At 36.7% G+C, this 22,651-nt stretch overlaps 1 protein-coding gene across 1 annotated transcript in view; it reads right to left on the reverse strand.

Moving 5' to 3' along the window:
- Window positions 1-1,031: 1,031 nt before the first annotated feature.
- Window positions 1,032-22,651, reverse strand: part of LOC149777800 (uncharacterized) — a 46,073-nt gene continuing 24,453 nt past the window's right edge. The window contains exon 2 of the mRNA XM_089938849.1: window positions 1,032-5,148. Coding sequence (XP_089794975.1) covers window positions 4,441-5,124 — 684 coding nt within the window. The 5' untranslated portion in view covers window positions 5,125-5,148 and the 3' untranslated portion in view covers window positions 1,032-4,440. The remainder of the gene's footprint in view (window positions 5,149-22,651) is intronic.

Raw genomic sequence — 22,651 nt, forward strand, 5'->3', positions numbered from 1 at the left:
TTCTAAAGTTGAGAGAGGATATTGCCAGGATATATCTAATCAAATTAGGTTGAATTGTATTGGACGATGTTGAGGAGAAGCTATTGTCGACATGTTGTTCTTTTTGTTTTAATTAGAGCATTATTAATTGTTTGCAGATTGATATCATTTGCACAAATTTAATAAACTTTAAAGTTAGGATGCTGTGTCTAAAACGAGATCACAAATAGCTTTGGGAATAAAAATTGAAAATATCAAACACTAACTGATAAAAATGATTTGCTCAGGTCTTCGGCTTCACTTATCTGATGGTCAGGTGTGTTAACAAGAGTCCTTCACAAGGGACTAACGCTCTCATTGGCGAGATATTTTCCAGGAATTCAAGATAAAACCGTTTCGTTCTAACTGCTGACTGTTGAAATAGCTTCTGAAAATCCTGACCCATAACATTAGTGAGCATACATATTGGATGTATGATTCACACAACTTTAAATTTTGAACCAACTCTATATCATCATAACTCTTTTGGTAATGCCATATCGATAATACGAAACATTTAGGAACAGTAGCAATAACAAAACTTTCAAAAATGGTCAGTATTGTGGTCATATATAATATCTGATCACCGTAATTTTAATTTAGGACCTACTAGACAACATGAGAAAACTTCTAGTATACATCTCTGTTCAATATTCTTTATGATCCTGAGGAGTTGTGATAGCAAGATTGTCAAGGCGGCTTCCATGGCAGCCATATTGGATGTCAAATAAGCAACATTTATATTTAGGACCAACTAGACATCAGTTAAAACGCCATGTTGATATAACCATCCATTCAGGAGGAGTAGCGATGATACTGTTTTCATTATGACCGTTGTATTGGCCATATTGGATGTTCCAGCAAACATTAGTAGGAGCAGCGATAATGTGTTCTAACAGACGGACAGCAAATCCAGCAGTCCATCCCATAAGCTCTTCTGATCTTTGAGAAACAGAGTTAACACCTTTAGTAATCCGTATGTACTGGAACTTAAGAGTAATGAATATTAAGTCTTTGTAACATATACAAATTTATTAACACGCAGATAGAATATACAGATAGGCATATTGTACCTATATGTTAAGAAGAAATGTAATGATTATTGCTCAAATGTACCGCTTAAAATACCTTACATCTAACAATTACTTTATACATGGAAGAAGAAGAAGTTTCAATAAAGATTACTGAGAAATGCAACATACGTGTAATATAATAACAATTAAGATCATAAGTTTGCTATTGCATAATATAATAATATTTATTTTAACTTGATGTATGCTCCCGATGCAGAATTCCTTAGTATAAAAAAGTTCAAACATTCTGACAAATGTAAACAACTTTTTCAGTAATGTGAAGGAAAAAAATTCTACTTACGTATGCAAACATGCCAACCGAATTTCGTTTGTGTAAATTAGAGTTTGGACTCAACGATTTTAATACGCTTTGAAGGGAAAAAAATAAAGTTAAAAAATGTTGTAGAATTTGGTCTTAGACTAATGGTCTGACAATCTAACCAGGTTATATATATATATATATATATATATATATATATATATATATATATATATATATATATATATATATATATATATATATATATATATATATATATATATATATATATATATATATATATATATATATATATATATATATATATATATATATATCTTTTTTGATAAATCAGTGCTTAGACTCTGTAGCTTATGACATCACATATATTCAAAGAACATGATATTATCATGTAATCAAAACATCAAGAAATCCCGATGGGACCAATGACACATTTATATGAATGCGTCCTGATCTTTCTAAATAGCTAAATAGAAGGCATAAAATTAAAACACGATAGAATAGAAAACATTGACTTGAACTGGTAAGAGGTATGGCATGTTTAAAATATCTATCTTTAAAGGTGCTAGAGTACAACTTAAGGAATTAAAATGAACGTTGACCTCGAATGTAAAGTAATGGTCTTGAAGGTGATACGTGACCGTCGATCTACTCACCAGATAGAAGCGTATCGGGTTTCATCCTTTATCTGATTACTTTGGAGTTAAAGAATTAAAGTACATACATTTAAAGGTGGCTTGTGATCATTTGATAGAGCAGAAATCAAAATGTGATAAAAACACCTGTATTACTGACCTTACCTTGATCTTAGAATCAGGTATGAAACAAATCATATAATAATGAAAAGTTAAGTTTACCAAATTTCAAGCGTTATAAAAATGGATAGAGAGTTATATATAGCTGAAACAGGAAGGTAATACAAAAACTGGATTGATTGGAGGACTGCACATGTAGTGGGAAAGTTTTTGGAAAATTCAGAATATTATTCTAGCTGCCTCTTCAGCATGCCCACGTTTGTATTCTTGTCCTTTCACATTGAAAATCTGCAATTGTTTGAGTTCCCATTGTTTATAATTTAATACCAAAAATTGTTAAAACTTGGAACAATTGCTTTAAAGATATTTAATTGAAAGTTACAATACATTTCAACAAGTATTTTAAAAAATTCTGCTTTTGAACATTGAAGTAACAGAGTTCAAAGTAATGTGTGATGAAAAATCTAAAATATAATCATGTGACCTTTACCTAGAAGTATGAACCCAAGAAGTATTGCTTCACACCCCTTTAATGATAATATATATGTAATGTTTCATCCATTTAATTGTTTACATCACATGGCTTTAAACTTTGCACATCAATGACGTAGACATTGGTATGTGACTTGCCTTCTGGCTAAGACAAATATATCAAGTTTCATTCAAAACTAGAAACAACTTTAAATCAAAGAATGGAAACAAAAGTGTTGTGGAAAACTTGAAATACTGAACGTGACCTTGATACTGAAGATTGGGCAGATGGGCTTGTATCCAACAAACCTTCCAGTGATGAGATAAACGTGTCAAATTTTATTATAAGATATCAAAAGGCTTCAAGGCTATTCAGAGGAAAGAAAACTGTCACGGAATAATGGATGGACTAAGTCGCCAGGAATGGCATAATAAAAACTGTTAAAGGGGTCTGAGATTCATTATCCCATTTAAGCCATTACAATACATATATGTGCGTAAGAATGAGAAAGGCATTTTATGTTAGAAAAAAAATCAATCTGTTTGGTGTCCGTCAGTCAGTTTAATGCCTATTTCAAAGTTATCTAAAGTTCAATGTTTTGTACTTGGCTAAATGATAGGTGGGCGGGGCACGCATGGATTGTTTCAATGCATGTTAATTCCTACATTATGGGATAAGTGTTTTTTTAAAACAACACACACGATGTAAAGAATCAACAACTATTATAACAAATTTTATATACTTCAAAATGCTTAATGACATTAAAAATTTAAGTGTGAACCATGTAAATGACACTTTTTACTTTTGATCAATCTGTTGATCAGGTATGTGAAAAGCAATTCGTCTTTTCAGATAGAAAAAGTACTCATATTAATTTTATAAAACAAATAAATAATATAGCATTAATATCATTCGTATAATTTTCTTCTTCTAGGTTTTTTAAATAGTCGATGAAATGTAATGATTTCGACTACAATGTGGATCGTGTAAGAATTTTGTACCTTACATGCAAAGAGGAGCTGATTTGCTACTTAAAAATACGTCTTTTATGTATATCTATTTATTGTACTAATACTCGTTGTAATACATATAGATTACCAAAATGTAGCGGTTACCAGAGACAATCCTTGGAATGTAAGCTCGTTAATAAATCTGTAAATCTCAATATTTCTGACCGTCAAGACGTATGTATATGACCACGCCAGAAGAGGATTTTAGTTAACTAAGATGGCTTCGTGGTACCTACATAGAAGTCAACATGGCGCGGCCCTGTGGTAAGTAAGTGTCGGCCTAAGTGTCAAGGACTGGGTGCCTAACTACCAAGAGAGATGTTTTTACAGTATTCAAATAAGCGGAACAAGAGTGCCTTAACTTCGATTACTCATTAGGAGATACATCAGATCTTTCGCAGCATATAAAAAGAAAAGCTCTTTAACAAAAAGAAATGAATTCAATTCAGTTAAGGAAATTCAACTATAGCCCTTCAGATCTGTACATACTGTATTTTACGTATACCCACTTCTAGACTTTCACAGTTTTACGTACAATAAGTAACGTGAATACCAGAGGAGTATATACAGATTTGAAGATCGACAATTGGTTCATAATGAAACGTTATTTTTTTTAACAGACATTTGGTGAGAGCTTATCCTATTTGTAAGAGAATAGTATTGATGTTATTTTAGCATTTTTACAGATTTGACATAGGGCCATTAACAATACAATCAGTGCGTTTCAAACACATATAGATCATATCATGCCTTGTCTGAGATGGTTTTCTCCAATAAGAAGTTTGCATCATGTTTCAAGTTCAATCAATACAAGTTTTCCCCATCATTTATTTCAGTTTTGGTTATTACCCAGATTATGGTTAATGCGTTCTATTTGCTGTCTTAAGTCGTCTATATCCTGGCGTAAGGTTTGATTTTCTTCTGTTAAGTCATGACTTTCTTGTAGGCTTTCGTACTTCATAACCTGGAGTTTGGTGTCCAGATTTTTCAGTTCTCCCAGAGACTCTCTCCATTTTGTAGATATCTCTTCCGCACTATTTCTCCGTATGTACTGTGGCATATACTGAAGGAACGATCTTCGAGGGGTGTTTAGATTTGCGTTTAGACTGAAGTTAAATTCTTCTAGAAAAAAGTGTTTCATGAAACAAGCAACGGGATGTGAAAGTTTCGACACATAAACACCAAGGCGGCATTCATCTCGCAGAACTGCAAAGACTCTTTCTATATGGCCTATTTCTGGTAAGCGTTCCCTAAAGGATCGTTTTGTTCTTCCCACGTATACTGGAAGTCCTGGAATTCCATTATCAGGAAGCTCAACGCACAATACAAACAGACCATTACCGACTTCTGGTACATCTGCAAATCTCCGACCTTGCTCTCTATGAATAAGGTGATATGTTGGCCTTGACTCATAGGAACTCAACATGTCAAAGATAAATTTGGCATGTCGTTCAGCAAACAAATTCTGAACCACATCTTCTAGTTCCATTTGTTCGCCTTCGAGGATCTGCTCCATGTTGATTAATATCGTATTTATATACTGTAAAGATAATAAATAATATCATAAACAATCATGAATATGTTATTATCACACTAATGCAGTATTGATGGCTATATCACATCGAGTTGTCATCGAAGCGTCTAATCATGATCTGAATTTTTCGATGATAGTAGTAGTTAAGTGGGGCACCCTAGGGACAATGGGACTTAGCATTAAAAAGACCCCTGGGCAACTCTAGGGACAATGGAAATTTAACATGGAGAAAAATCGTGGGCAACTCTAGGGACAATGGGAATTTAACATAGAGTTTGGGCTTGTCTAGGGACAAGGGATATTGAACATGGGGGAAACAGAGTTTGGGCTTGTCTAGGGACAAGGGGAATTTAACATGGGAATAAATCGTGGGACTGTCTAGAGTCAAGGGGAATTGAATATGGAGAAAAATCGTGGGACTGTCTAGAGTCAAGGGAAATTGAACATGGTGGGATTGTCTAGGGACAATGATGGTAGAGGGTCAAACACAACAGAGACAGAGACATACATACACTAGTACAAGCGTGAGATTTATATATAAAGCATTACCAAGACCTGAAATCTTGCTGGGGTGTTCAAAAATTTGCATAATTGTAATGATGCTATAAATAGCTATAATCAAGGAAATGCTCAACGACAAAATGGATGTGACTAAAAGTAACGCTAAAATGACGAAATTGTCCCAGAATTTAAAGGAAAATAAACATATCCCCGAAAATTAAGTTACAATGGTTTAGACTAAAATGGATAAAATTAGTAACTACTTACAATATCAACTTCTGTGACGATCGTGAATAAATACCTATGTATCTATAATCAGCTGAAATTCCTATGAAATCCCACTATCTATTTATAGCTCCAACTTGTGGGTTTTTCCTTTGGAAAATCCCACTATCTTTTTATAGCCTCAGCTTGAGTGACGTTCCTGTTTATGAATTCTAGTATATATGTATAGCTACAAAATGTGGAAATCCCCAAGTCGATATTTATAGTCTCAAAATTTGCAGCGTCAGTGACGTCACTGTACTGAACACTAGGGGATAAATGTCAACAGTGTTGCAAGTGGCTGACCTGAATACACGCTACTGCAGGTAGGTAGGTAGAGTGTATCTGATAGGGATAAAGTGAGTTTTTATAGGGACAAACAGAGACCAATACACACACACACACACACACAACGTATGCGCGCAGACATACGCACACACACACACACACACACACACACACACACACAGAGGGAAGAGGAAAAAACAAACCCCAAATATACTATCAATACAGAAGGGAGATAACACAAACCCCAAATAAACTATCAACACAAACGTACGCGAACGCATACAAACCCCAAATATACTATTCACACAACATCGCTAACGCATATAAACCCCAAATATGCTATCCACACTCGGGAGGAAGAAGAAAAAACAACCAAATATACGATCTACACAACGTACGCGAACACACACACACACACACACACACACACACACACAAACACACACACTCACACACAGAGGGAAGAGGAAAAAACAAACCCCAAATATACTATCAACACAGAAGGGAGATAATACAAACCCTAAATAAACTATCCACACAAACGTACGCGAACGCATACAAACCACAAATATACTATCAACACAGAAGGGAGATAATACAAACCCCAAATAAACTATCCACACAAACGTACGCGAACGCATGCAAACCCCAAATATGCTATCCACACTCGGGAGGAAGAAGAAAAAAGCAACCAAATATACGATCTACACAACGTACGCGAACACACACACACACACACACACACACACAAACTCACACACAGAGGGAAGAGGAAAAAACAAACCCCAAATATACTATCAACACAGAAGGGAGATAATACAAACCCCAAATAAACTATCCACACAAACGTACGCGAACGCATACAAACCACAAATATACTATCAACACAGAAGGGAGATAATACAAACCCCAAATAAACTATCCACACAAACGTACGCGAACGCATACAAACCCCAAATATACTATCAACACAGAAGGGAGATAATACAAACACCAAATAAACTATCCACACAAACGTACGCGAACGCATACAAACCCCAAATATGTTATCCACACTCGGGAGGAAGAAGAAAAAAACAACCAAATATACGATCTACACAACGTACGCGAACAAATACACACACACATACACACACACACAGAGGGAAGAGTCAAAAACAAACCCCAAATATACTATCAACACAGAAGGGAGATAATACAAACCCCAAATAAACTATCAACACAAACGTACGCGAACGCATACAAACCCCAAATATACTATTCACACAACGTCGCTAACGCATACAAACCCCAAATATGCTATCCACACTCGGGAGGAAGAAGAAAAAACAACCAAATATACGATCTGCACAACGTACGCGAACACACACACACACACACACACAAACACACACTCACACACAGAGGGAAGAGGAAAAAACAAACCCCAAATATACTATCAACACAGAAGGGAGATAATACAAACCCCAAATAAACTATCCACACAAACGTACGCGAACGCATACAAACCACAAATATACTATCAACACAGAAGGGAGATAATACAAACCCCAAATAAACTATCCACACAAACGTACGCGAACGCATACAAACCCCAAATATACTATCAACACAGAAGGGAGATAATACAAACCCCAAATAAACTATCCACACAAACGTACGCGAACGCATACAAACCCCAAATATGCTATCCACACTCGGGAGGAAGAAGAAAAAAACAACCAAATATACGATCTACACAACGTACGCGAACAAACACACACACACGCATACACACACACACAGAGGGAAGAGTCAAAAACAAACCCCAAATATACTATCAACACAGAAGGGAGATAATACAAACCCCAAATAAACTATCCACACAAACGTACGCGAACGCATACAAACCCCAAATATACATTCACACAACGTCGCTAACGCATACAAACCCCAAATATGCTATCCACACTCGGGAGGAAGAAGAAAAAAAACAACCAAATATACGATCTACACAACGTACGCGAACAAACACACACACACACACATACACACACACAGAGGGAAGAGGCAAAAACAAACCCCAAATATACTATCAACACAGAAGGGAGATAATGCAGACCCCAAATAAACTATCCACACAAACGTACGCAAACGCATACAAACCCCAAATATACTATCAACACAGAGTGAAGAAGAAAAAGTTTTTTGAAAGCACCTAAGCCCTCACCTGCAATGACCAACTCTGCCAAACACCTACACCCCACCCCCACTCCCAACACTACAAAACCCATTTAACCCGTTATTTTATGGCATCAGTGTGTGATTTAGGAAACATCAAGACACAAAATGATGGATGAATAGACTGACTATTGTTTACCGATTTGCATGTCTAAAGAGCGTGCGTGAAGGAAAACATCCTTCCATTTCAATTCTAACTAAAACATGATCCAGAGGGATAGAGAGAGGTGAAAGAGCACAATTTCATAAAGTGTGAGTAAAAACAAAACACGCCATCCTTATTATACAATGTCAAGACCAAGAGACACTTACGTTTTCTTTCTGGTCTATTCTCTTTTAGAAGGTAGTATGAAATTTCACATCAGGGCCAACGCATCGGCTCACATTGTCAATTTTTCCATTTCCATGTCTTTACTGGCACAAGTTCTTCATCATCTTCAATTTCTTCTTCTTCTGAATCCCTCTTCTCTGTTTCGTCTTCTCCTGACAACGATATTAGGTATCTTGACTTTTGTCTCTCTTTCTTAGACGAAGCAGGTATTCTGGAGACAAATACCCATTTACCTTTGCAGATATAGCAAACTTCATTAGCACTTACACACTTTCGTATGACTCTCATCAAATCAACGATCAAAAGAGTAAGTTTTGTTGCCACTTTCGCATGTGAATTATGCTTTCGTATGACTTTTAGCAAATATTTGATAAGCAGGTCGATCTGTGCTGACTCTTCCATCTTCTTGATCGTTTGAGAGCGGAATGAATACTCTGACGCTAAGACACTCTCCTTATATACAGAGACCTGCTGCGTATGAAACCTAGTCAAATGTAATTTTGCAATAAGATGAAACGATTTCATTGAGGAAGTAAAAAGCAATGATGTACCGTATCGCCTCACACAAAACCTGAAGTGTTAGTTCAAATCCGTGTCAGCGATTTCGAAGACGACATAACTGAGCTTTAATCAATGCTCTCCAATTATGCCACAAAACCACGAGTCCTGATTCACGCCAAAAGAAATTTCGTTCGGTCCATAAAAAATAGTATCATATCTGAGAAACGCAAAAAGGAACTTCCAGAAAACTGAGAAAGACGGCTTACACCTACAACGTAAATGTATGAGTTCAAGTAGTGCGTAAAACTTAGTCAAATTAAATTTTTATAGTCAAGACGAAACGATCTCTTTTCGAACAAGAAAGCAGACACCAAGCGACAATGGCGATCCGTGTCACACAACACTTTTCAAAATGTATATTATCAGAGGTTTGTTCTAGCGATCTGCACGGTTAAATTAAATGTTGATGTATTTTGCAATGAGACGGACACAATTTCCATGGGATCGCCCATGGTACGAATGTTCGTGCATTAGTTTAATTTTTAAAAATATTTTTTTTATATAAATCGCCTATAGGATAGACCCAGTAAAGCATGGCCATTCTCGTCACTGTCTGAATAGCTACTGAAGTCAATTCGAAGCGAACGCGGTAAGAAAATAAGTATAGCCAATGAAATGGCTTACAACGGGTGATGCATTGTTTTGTTCTAGGACTGTGTGGCATAATAATCCCTATGTTCTTGCGTTGTTACCATTACAGTGCAGACAGACTGAAATGTGAACTTACAAGCCCTCTTTGTGTTGTACCATTTTCTCTTACCACATCAAAATACTGAGCGTCACAGTATTGGTTCGCGTTTTCAAACTGACCATTTTTTTATATCTCACTTAAACATTTCGACATAAACACTCACACTCACATCGGTAGAGTCAGAACAGACGTGTTACAGTATTGAGGGGCATGTTATCTTTTCGTTTTCAAACTAATACATTTGGGGCTTGTATGAAGTAAAGAACCGAAAGTACAGTGAAACTCAAGGATGATGACCCAATCTGTCTGTCTATTGACGCATGTATTTACTTAAGAAGAAATATGACCTCTAAAACACAAAGAGATACGGCAAGCATGATTAGATCAAACACAACGATGTTTTCCTTCACGCCCGTGTAATTTAGAGTTTCAATCGTCTTTGAAGACAAACTTGGTCTCCTTTTGTAGGGCTTGAAATAATAAAAGAAACTGAAAAATCTTAAGCACTTTGCTATAGATAATTTTATCAACAGACTAAACAACATAAATACCGTTACAACAATAGAAAGCCTTAAATCTTCTATCAAAAAGAAATGCATGAAAAAAATTAAAGATTAACGATAACTAACCAATGAAACCGAATTTAACAAAGGCAATGACATGTGAAGAAATGCCTCTCACTTTGGAAAGGTAGGCGAATGTACTCTGTCATGCACCATCAACTTGAAAAAAATTATAAACAGAGAGAAACCTGAATTCAAAATTCAGTTGTTTCTTTTTCTTCAAAATTGTTTCGTTTCTTTTTTCTTTTTTTTGGAACAAATCTAAGCACTAATATAGAGTGGAAAAGGGAAAATGCACATACAAGCTTTGATATTTCTGAAAAAATGAGGGGATATTCCTAACGTTCATAACCACCTATATATGCTTGGACTTGTCTGTGACTTACCCACAAAACAAGATGTACATATTTCTGGGCAAGCTGCAAGTGTGTGCGTGTTTTTGAAAATGGTAAAAATGGGATATACAATTTTCTCGTGACACTTATAAAGTGAAGAGTCTGTGCAAGTGTCAAAAGCCAAAGTCATATAAGTTTTGTATTTTGTACGGCTTGTAAAGATTTCCACTTTAGAAAATGTGAAGTATCACAAGTTATTATAACAAACAGAAGTGGAACATAGGGGCTTGCAAGAAAGAAAATAACCCAGACAGTTGGTGTCATCAAGAGTGCTAGAGACGGTACCCGAACTTGCTTGCTTGCTTACTTGAATTAAAGTGATTTTCGCTCTAATGGAGCATGTATCACTGGTTTAATAACGCACCGCATGATTTTTAATTACTCCTGGGACCGAAAGAGAGCATCATCCCCCCAGGCTTTTATGTACTCACAGACTACTTTTACATTTAGCCAATCAGGTGTAGGACTAACTAGTCCTTAACAACCTGACTGAAAGGCTTTAAACATGAGTGGGAATTGTCTCACCACACACTCATTTTTCTGTCCGAGCGTGGTAAAGGAGGAAAAAGGTGCTCAGCAAGACAGCCATGGATGTTAAGTACTCACCAAAACGCTAGCCCGTACTTATTTCAAATCAAGTCGTGTCACCAAAAAAGACGACGTATACGACGAAGGCATTGTCAAACGCAGAATGCCTCAGTGCTAACTGGCTAGGTCTGCATTTCTTGCTCCCGCTGCTGTTGCGTATATTTCTTCCCTCCACACCGAGTTCTGGGCCTAATTCTTTAAATTTCGTTGTACCCGAACTTACATTATCCATATTACCACCAACAAAAAAAAACAAAAAAAAAAAAAAACGCACAGACCTAAAAGAAACACTCACTCACTTTTTACACTCACTGGGGAACTTGAAGCGATCGCCATAGTTCCCCAAATTTATTTTAAACTTCCCCCCAAAAATTTGGGGAACTTGAAGCTATGGCGATCGCTTCAAGTTCCCCCCAAAAATTTCAGGGCTACCCCATACTCTCGAAAAGAAATAACATTCCATTGCCTATGATATGTTAGTCAGTTAGAAGAAAAAATACAGAAGTGAGTCTATCAGCACATGATTTCTTTATCTTGGTTAGAAAGTGTGACTCTAAGTTGTTCGTTTCCGTCGCTTATCAAAATTTTAAAAATAGTAATGTTCTGTAAAAAGTGAGTGAGTGTTTCTTTTAGGTCTGTGCGTTTTTTTTTTTTTTGTTTTTTTTTTGTTGGTGGTAATATGGATAATGTAAGTTCGGGTACAACGAAATTTAAAGAATTAGGCCCAGAACTCGGTGTGGAAGGAAGAAATATACGCAACAGCAGCGGGAGCAAGAAATGCAGACCTAGCCAGTTAGCACTGAGGCATTCTGCGTTTGACAATGCCTTTGATGTCGTACACGTCGTCTTTTTTGGTGACACGACTTGATTTGAAATAAGTACGGGCTAGCGTTTTGGTGAGTACTTAACATCCATGGCTGTCTTGCTGAGCACCTTTTTCCTCCTTTACCACGCTCGGACAGAAAAATGAGTGTGTGGTGAGACAATTCCCACTCATGTTTAAAGCCTTTCAGTCAGGTTGTTAAGGACTAGTTAGTCCTACACCTGATTGGCTAAATTTAAAAGTAGTCTGTGAGTACATGAAAGCCTGGGGGGATGAGGCTCTCTTTCCTTCCCAGGAGTAATTAAAAATCACGCGGTGTGATATTAAACCAGTGATACATGCTCCATTAGAGCGAAAATCACTTTAATTCAAGTAAGCAAGCAAGCAAGTTCGGGTACCGTCTCTAGCACTCTTGATGACACCAACTGTCTGGGTTATTTTCTTTCTTGCAAGCCCCTATGTTCCACTTCTGTTTGTTATAATAACTTGTGATACTTCACATTTTCTAAAGTGGAAATCTTTACAAGCCGTACAAAATACAAAACTTATATGACTTTGGCTTTTGACACTTGCACAGACTCTTCACTTTATAAGTGTCACGAGAAAATTGTATATCCCATTTTTACCATTTTCAAAAACACGCACACACTTGCAGCTTGCCCAGAAATATGTACATCTTGTTTTGTGGATAAGTCACAGACAAGTCCAAGCATATATAGGTGGTTATGAACGTTAGGAATATCCCCTCATTTTTTCAGAAATATCAAAGCTTGTATGTGCATTTTCCCTTTTCCACTCTATATTAGTGCTTAGATTTGTTCCAAAAAAAAGAAAAAAGAAACGAAACAATTTTGAAGAAAAAGAAACAACTGAATTTTGAATTCAGGTTTCTCTCTGTTTATAATTTTTTTCAAGTTGATGGTGCATGACAGAGTACATTCGCCTACCTTTCCAAAGTGAGAGGCATTTCTTCACATGTCATTGCCTTTGTTAAATTCGGTTTCATTGGTTAGTTATCGTTAATCTTTAATTTTTTTCATGCATTTCTTTTTGATAGAAGATTTAAGGCTTTCTATTGTTGTAACGGTATTTATGTTGTTTAGTCTGTTGATGAAATTATCTATAGCAAAGTGCTTAAGATTTTTCAGTTTCTTTTATTATTTCAAGCCCTACAAAAGGAGACCAAGTTTGTCTTCAAAGACGATTGAAACTCTAAATTACACGGGCGTGAAGAAAAACATCGTTGTGTTTGATCTAATCATGCTTGCCGTATCTCTTTGTGTTTTAGAGGTCATATTTCTTCTTAAGTAAATACATGCGTCAATAGACAGACAGATTGGGTCATCATCCTTGAGTTTCACTGTACTTTCGGTTCTTTACTTCATACAAGCCCCAAATGTATTAGTTTGAAAACGAAAAGATAACATGCCCCTCAATACTGTAACACGTCTGTTCTGACTCTACCGATGTGAGTGTGAGTGTTTATGTCGAAATGTTTAAGTGAGATATAAAAAAATGGTCAGTTTGAAAACGCGAACCAATACTGTGACGCTCAGTATTTTGATGTGGTAAGAGGAAATGGTACAACACAAAGAGGGCTTGTAAGTTCACATTTCAGTCTGTCTGCACTGTAATAGTAACAACGCAAGAACATAGGGATTATTATGCCACACAGTCCTAGAACAAAACAATGCATCACCCGTTGTAAGCCATTTCATTGGCTATACTTATTTTCTTACCGCGTTCGCTTCGAATTGACTTGAGTAGCTATTCAGACAGTGACGAGAATGGCCATGCTTTACTGGGTCTATCCTATAGGCGATTTATATAAAAAAAATATTTTTAAAAATTAAACTAATGCACGAACATTCGTACCATGGGCGATCCCATGGAAATTGTGTCCGTCTCATTGCAAAATACATCAACATTTAATTTAACCGTGCAGATCGCTAGAACAAACCTCTGATAATATACATTTTGAAAAGTGTTGTGTGACACGGATCGCCATTGTCGCTTGGTGTCTGCTTTCTTGTTCGAAAAGAGATCGTTTCGTCTTGACTATAAAAATTTAATTTGACTAAGTTTTACGCACTACTTGAACTCATACATTTACGTTGTAGGTGTAAGCCGTCTTTCTCAGTTTTCTGGAAGTTCCTTTTTGCGTTTCTCAGATATGATACTATTTTTTATGGACCGAACGAAATTTCTTTTGGCGTGAATCAGGACTCGTGGTTTTGTGGCATAATTGGAGAGCATTGATTAAAGCTCAGTTATGTCGTCTTCGAAATCGCTGACACGGATTTGAACTAACACTTCAGGTTTTCTGTGAGGCGATACGGTACATCATTGCTTTTTACTTCCTCAATGAAATCGTTTCATCTTATTGCAAAATTACATTTGACTAGGTTTCATACGCAGCAGGTCTCTGTATATAAGGAGAGTGTCTTAGCGTCAGAGTATTCATTCCGCTCTCAAACGATCAAGAAGATGGAAGAGTCAGCACAGATCGACCTGCTTATCAAATATTTGCTAAAAGTCATACGAAAGCATAATTCACATGCGAAAGTGGCAACAAAACTTACTCTTTTGATCGTTGATTTGATGAGAGTCATACGAAAGTGTGTAAGTGCTAATGAAGTTTGCTATATCTGCAAAGGTAAATGGGTATTTGTCTCCAGAATACCTGCTTCGTCTAAGAAAGAGAGACAAAAGTCAAGATACCTAATATCGTTGTCAGGAGAAGACGAAACAGAGAAGAGGGATTCAGAAGAAGAAGAAATTGAAGATGATGAAGAACTTGTGCCAGTAAAGACATGGAAATGGAAAAATTGACAATGTGAGCCGATGCGTTGGCCCTGATGTGAAATTTCATACTACCTTCTAAAAGAGAATAGACCAGAAAGAAAACGTAAGTGTCTCTTGGTCTTGACATTGTATAATAAGGATGGCGTGTTTTGTTTTTACTCACACTTTATGAAATTGTGCTCTTTCACCTCTCTCTATCCCTCTGGATCATGTTTTAGTTAGAATTGAAATGGAAGGATGTTTTCCTTCACGCACGCTCTTTAGACATGCAAATCGGTAAACAATAGTCAGTCTATTCATCCATCATTTTGTGTCTTGATGTTTCCTAAATCACACACTGATGCCATAAAATAACGGGTTAAATGGGTTTTGTAGTGTTGGGAGTGGGGGTGGGGTGTAGGTGTTTGGCAGAGTTGGTCATTGCAGGTGAGGGCTTAGGTACTTTCAAAAAACTTTTTCTTCTTCACTCTGTGTTGATAGTATATTTGGGGTTTGTATGCGTTCGCGTACGTTTGTGTGGATAGTTTATTTGGGGTCTGTATTATCTCCCTTCTGTGTTGATAGTATATTTGGGGTTTGTTTTTGCCTCCTCCCTCTGTGTGTGTGTATGTGTGTGTGTGTGTGTGTTTGTTCGCGTACGTTGTGTAGATCGTATATTTGGTTGTTTTTTCTCTTCTTCCTCCCGAGTGTGGATAGCATATTTGGGGTTTGTATGCGTTAGCGACGTTGTGTGAATAGTATATTTGGGGTTTGTATGCGTTCGCGTACGTTTGTGTGGATAGTTTATTTGGGGTTTGTATTATCTCCCTTCTGTGTTGATAGTATATTTGGGGTTTGTTTTTGACTCTTCCCTCTGTGTGTGTGTGTATGCGTGTGTGTGTGTTTGTTCGCGTACGTTGTGTAGATCGTATATTTGGTTGTTTTTTTCTTCTTCCTCCCGAGTGTGGATAGCATATTTGAGGTTTGTATGCGTTCGCGTACGTTTGTGTGGATAGTTTATTTGGGGTTTGTATTATCTCCCTTCTGTGTTGATAGTATATTTGGGGTTTGTATGCGTTCGCGTACGTTTGTGTGGATAGTTTATTTGGGGTTTGTATTATCTCCCTTCTGTGTTGATAGTATATTTGTGGTTTGTATGCGTTCGCGTACGTTTGTGTGGATAGTTTATTTGGGGTTTGTATTATCTCCCTTCTGTGTTGATAGTATATTTGGGGTTTGTTTTTTCCTCTTCCCTCTGTGTGTGAGTGTGTGTTTGTGTGTGTGTGTGTGTGTTCGCGTACGTTGTGCAGATCGTATATTTGGTTGTTTTTTCTTCTTCCTCCCGAGTGTGGATAGCATATTTGGGGTTTGTATGCGTTAGCGATGTTGTGTGAATAGTATATTTGGGGTTTGTATGCGTTCGCGTACGTTTGTGTGGATAGTTTATTTGGGGTTTGTATTATCTCCCTTCTGTGTTGATAGTATATTTGGGGTTTGTTTTTGACTCTTCCCTCTGTGTGTGTGTGTATGTGTGTGTGTGTGTTTGTTCGCGTACGTTGTGTAGATCGTATATTTGGTTGTTTTTTTCTTCTTCCTCCCGAGTGTGGATAGCATATTTGGGGTTTGTATGCGTTCGCGTACGTTTGTGTGGATAGTTTATTTGGGGTTTGTATTATCTCCCTTCTGTGTTGATAGTATATTTGTGGTTTGTATGCGTTCGCGTACGTTTGTGTGGATAGTTTATTTGGGGTTTGTATTATCTCCCTTCTGTGTTGATAGTATATTTGGGGTTTGTTTTTTCCTCTTCCCTCTGTGTGTGAGTGTGTGTTTGTGTGTGTGTGTGTGTGTGTGTTCGCGTACGTTGTGCAGATCGTATATTTGGTTGTTTTTTCTTCTTCCTCCCGAGTGTGGATAGCATATTTGGGGTTTGTATGCGTTAGCGACGTTGTGTCAATAGTATATTTGGGGTTTGTATGCGTTCGCGTACGTTTGTGTTGATAGTTTATTTGGGGTTTGTATTATCTCCCTTCTGTGTTGATAGTATATTTGGGGCTTGTTTTTGACTCTTCCCTCTGTGTGTGTGTGTGTATGTGTGTGTGTATTTGTTCGCGTACGTTGTGTAGATCGTATATTTGGTTGTTTTTTTCTTCTTCCTCCCGAGTGTGGATAGCATATTTGGGGTTTGTATGCGTTCGCGTACGTTTGTGTGGATAGTTTATTTGGTGTTTGTATTATCTCCCTTCTGTGTTGATAGTATATTTGTGGTTTGTATGCGTTCGCGTACGTTTGTGTGGATAGTTTATTTGGGGTTTGTATTATCTCCCTTCTGTGTTGATAGTATATTTGTGGTTTGTATGCGTTCGCGTACGTTTGTGTGGATAGTTTATTTGGGGTTTGTATTATCTCCCTTCTGTGTTGATAGTATATTTGGGGTTTGTTTTTTCCTCTTCCCTCTGTGTGTGAGTGTGTGTGTGTGTGTGTGTGTGTGTGTGTGTGTTCGCGTACGTTGTGTAGATCGTATATTTGGTTGTTTTTTTCTTCTTCCTCCCGAGTGTGGATAGCATATTTGGGGTTTGCATGCGTTCGCGTACGTTTGTGTGGATAGTTTATTTGGGGTTTGTATTATCTCCCTTCTGTGTTGATAGTATATTTGTGGTTTGTATGCGTTCGCGTACGTTTGTGTGGATAGTTTATTTGGGGTTTGTATTATCTCCCTTCTGTGTTGATAGTATATTTGGGGTTTGTTTTTTCCTCTTCCCTCTGTGTGTGAGTGTGTGTGTGTGTGTGTGTGTGTGTGTTCGCGTACGTTGTGTAGATCGTATATTTGGTTGTTTTTTCTTCTTCCTCCCGAGTGTGGATAGCATATTTGGGGTTTATATGCGTTAGCGATGTTGTGTGAATAGTATATTTGGGGTTTGTATGCGTTCGCGTACGTTTGTGTTGATAGTTTATTTGGGGTTTGTGTTATCTCCCTTCTGTATTGATAGTATATTTGGGGTTTGTTTTTTCCTCTTCCCTCTGTGTGTTAGTGTGTGTGTGTGTGTGTGTGTGTGTGTGTGTGTGTGTGTTCGCGTACGTTGTGTAGATCGTATATTTGGTTGTTTTTTTCTTCTTCCTCCCGAGTGTTGATAGCATATTTGGGGTTTGTATGCGTTCGCGTACGTTTGTATGGATAGTTTATTTGGTGTTTGTATTATCTCCCTTCTGTGTTGATAGTATATTTGTGGTTTGTATGCTTTCGCGTACGTTTGTGTGGATAGTTCATTTGGGGTTTGTATTATCTCCCTTCTGTGTTGATAGTATATTTGGGGTTTGTTTTTTCCTCTTCCCTCTGTGTGTGAGTGTGTGTGTGTGTGTGTGTGTGTGTGTGTGTGTGTGTGTGTGTGTGTGTTCGCGTGCGTTGTGTAGATCGTATATTTGGTTGTTTTTTTCTTCTTCCTCCCGAGTGTGGATAGCATATTTGGGGTTTGTATGCGTTCGCGTACGTTTGTATGGATATTTTATTTGGTGTTTGTATTATCTCCCTTCTGTGTTGATAGTATATTTGTGGTTTGTATGCGTTCGCGTACGTTTGTGTGGATAGTTTATTTGGGGTTTTATTATCTCCCTTCTGTTTTGATAGTATATTTGGGGTTTGTTTTTTCCTCTTCCCTCTGTGTGTGAGTGTGTGTGTGTGTGTGTGTGTGTGTGTGTGTGTGTGTGTGTGTGTGTGTGTTCGCGTACGTTGTGTAGATCGCATATTTGGTTGTTTTTTCTTCTTCCTCCCGAGTGTAGATAGCATATTTGGGGTTTATATGCGTTAGCGACGTTGTGTGAATAGTATATTTGGGGTTTGTATGCGTTCGCGTACGTTTGTGTTGATAGTTTATTTGGGGTTTGTGTTATCTCCCTTCTGTATTGATAGTATATTTTGGATTTGTTTTTTTCTCTTCCCTCTGTGTGTGTGTGTGTGTGTGCGTATGTCTGCGCGCGTAAGTTGTGTGTGTGTGTGTGTGTGTGTGTGTGTGTGTGTATTGGTCTCTGTTTGTCCCTATAAAAACTCACTTTATCCCTATCAGATACACTCTACCTACCTACCTGCAGTAGCGTGTATTCAGGTCAGCCACTTGCAACACTGTTGACATTTATCCCCTAGTGTTCAGTACAGTGACGTCACTGACGCTGCAAATTTTGAGACTATAAATATCGACTTGGGGATTTCCACATTTTGTAGCTATACATATATACTAGAATTCATAAACAGGAACGTCACTCAAGCTGAGGCTATGAAAAGATAGTGGGATTTTCCAAAGGAAAAACCCACAAGTTGGAGCTATAAATAGATAGTGGGATTTCATAGGAATTTCAGCTGATTATAGATACATAGGTATTTATTCACGATCGTCACAGAAGTTGATATTGTAAGTAGTTACTAATTTTATCCATTTTAGTCTAAACCATTGTAACTTAATTTTCGGGGATATGTTTATTTTCCTTTAAATTCTGGGACAATTTCGTCATTTTAGCGTTACTTTTAGTCACATCCATTTTGTCGTTGAGCATTTCCTTGATTATAGCTATTTATAGCATCATTACAATTATGCAAATTTTTGAACACCCCAGCAGGATTTCAGGTCTTGGTAATGCTTTATATATAAATCTCACACTTGTACTAGTGTATGTATGTCTCTATCTCTGTTGTGTTTGACCCTCTACCATCATTGTCCCTAGACAATCCCACCATGTTCAATTTCCCTTGACGCTAGACAGTCCCACGATTTTTCTCCATATTCAATTCCCCTTGACGCTAGACAGTCCCACGATTTATTCCCATGTTAAATTCCCCTTGTCCCTAGACAAGCCCAAACTCTATTCCCCCCATGTTCAATTTCCCTTGTCCCTAGACAAGCCCAAACTCTATGTTAAATTCCCATTGTCCCTAGAGTTGCCCACGATTTTTCTCCATGTTAAATTTCCATTGTCCCTAGAGTTGCCCAGGGGTCTTTTTAATGCTAAGTCCCATTGTCCCTAGGGTGCCCCACTTAACTACTGATAGTGTCATCAATTTTCTGATGACGTGACATCACATGATGACTCGACATCATATCATATTTCTATTAACAGTGATAATTTGTATCTATTGTATAGGGATAAAAAAGATAATAACATCTTAAAAACATACAGCATGATTTTGAGTAAAGCTATTCAAGTATACATGTACTATCAGACAAATATGAACTCTAAGTATTCATGTTTTATCCGACTGATGGTAGTAATGTTGTTTATATTGATTTTCCAACACGCTAGGATACGTTACGTTCTAGTCAGCATGATGAGACAATGCACTGTCTATAAATTTTGACATCTTGACTCGGATGTTCCTTTCTAACACTGTGTCGTCTTGATTAGAGTTTTGAATGTTTTCCAATAATGCAATGAGAATTCTAAAGCAGTAATTTAGGGTAAGAAAAAAATTATGTATTTATGTGTACTACATGACTTTTGGACTATAAAAGGTATTTTAGAGATGTCAAGACTGGATGCAAACTGAGGCAACCCGGTGCAATTCATACATAAAATGTAAAGTTAAAAAGGTGACCACAGAGCACTGAATATATATATATATATATATATATATATATATATATATATATATATATATATATATATATATATATATATATATATATATATATATATATATATATATATATATATATATATATATATATATATATATATATATATTTATATATATATATTTATTTATTTATTTATTTATATTTATATGTGTGTGTGTGTGTCCTAGTTTTGAAAAATATCATTAATACGGTGTTGTTTGGACCCTAGTAATGTATTCGAAGGTGCACTCGGTATTATCGACTATGACAGGAAACTAGATGATACCATTATTGAGACGATTGAATTATTATGGATTTAATTCCACTCACCCGACATCGCTATCTATTCCATTAATACAGTCTAAAATAACATTAAGCTCAATGACAGTCAGCTTATTATGAAATGTAAAAGTCATTTTGAAATAACGGTAAACACAATCTATCAAACTTTAATTTTAATAAAGCATCTATGAGAAACAGTCAAGAAAAAAACACAATGATACGCTTTCGCTATCTCTCACTTGACCGACCACAACCAACTCACACGTCATGTCATATATATGGATTTTACAAATATGGTAAAATACGTGACTTTCTACAGTCAGAATGATGGGATAATATACTGTCTACAAATCTTAAGGATTTGGAGAGTCTAAATGGGAAGTTTTGTATGTTTTATACTAATGGATAGAGAATTATTGCTGCACAGATGAAATGTTTAGGTTACGCAACTGTGTATACCAGATGTCTTTCGGCTGAAGAAATGTTTTTGTTAGAGACGACAAGAGTAGACGCGCACATCTGAGTACTAAGGCAATCCACTATCTACACAATGGTTCTCGGTTCCTGTGCAGCAACTCTCATCTATACGTGCGACTGAAATAATTATGAGGTTACACGCCTCACATCAGTTTCAAGAACATCACGGAAATAACCACACGTTTAATTATTAAACATTAATAAACTAAAAAGTCAAATCACAACCTTAACATAAGAAATGCCAGTGGCCATGTTGCGAAGCTATCCGTTGCCATCGACAGCGCTGACAACATTTGACCAAGTTCTCATCTTTGCATTGTTAGTCACATAACTAACCAAATCTCCAACCAAATCTCACAGCCAAATTTCCATGACATTCGAGGTCTAATATGTACGCACAAATTAATTATAAAACGTTTATGGTGTTGTTTAAGCAAAATATCAAAAATATTAAATGTCAGTAACGTAATGCTTGTAAATATAAGGAAAGGACGCATAATTAGTAATGTATATATCCCGAGAATAACAACCAGAGATGCAACTTTTGTAAGGAACCAATGACAATCGCGTTGAATTTTGTTCTCTACATGTTGAATCTAGCCTTTTACAGGTTGCTACAAAAACTGGGATCAGCAGGGTCAGAATAAATTCAGACAAAACGATTCAGTACCAATTTTCTATCTGTGCATTTTGTCACACACACACACACACCTGCACAATGCAAAGACATTCCAAACCTTTTCTTCATGTACGAGTTGAATGAATTGTCCATTTTAGTAGATTCTTTTACGAAAGTTTCTCTGTTGTGTTTTGTTTTGTCTACCTTAAATGGCTGTCAGAATAAAAAAGGAATTGCTTGCTTGTCCTTTTTAAAGGAATTTTAAACCCTGTACACACAATATCAAGTTTAATAAGAAGAAGCACAAGAAGTTGTAAAGTGAATCATGTTGTACTAGTAAACGTACTAGTAACAATACTACATGGTTAATTCCCAAACATATGCATTAACAATATCCTATTTCCCACCACTGATTTTGTGATCTCTAAAACATGATGTAGCAACAATACTACATAGTTCTCCGCCAAACCCATGTAGTAACAATACCCTTTGTCTAGGCACTGATTTGTTTTCTTCAAAATC

The sequence above is a fragment of the Sinohyriopsis cumingii genome, chromosome 17, assembly GCF_028554795.1.
Source record: "Sinohyriopsis cumingii isolate HCF-2022 chromosome 17, ASM2855479v2, whole genome shotgun sequence".
Lineage (NCBI taxonomy): Eukaryota > Metazoa > Mollusca > Bivalvia > Unionida > Unionidae > Sinohyriopsis > Sinohyriopsis cumingii.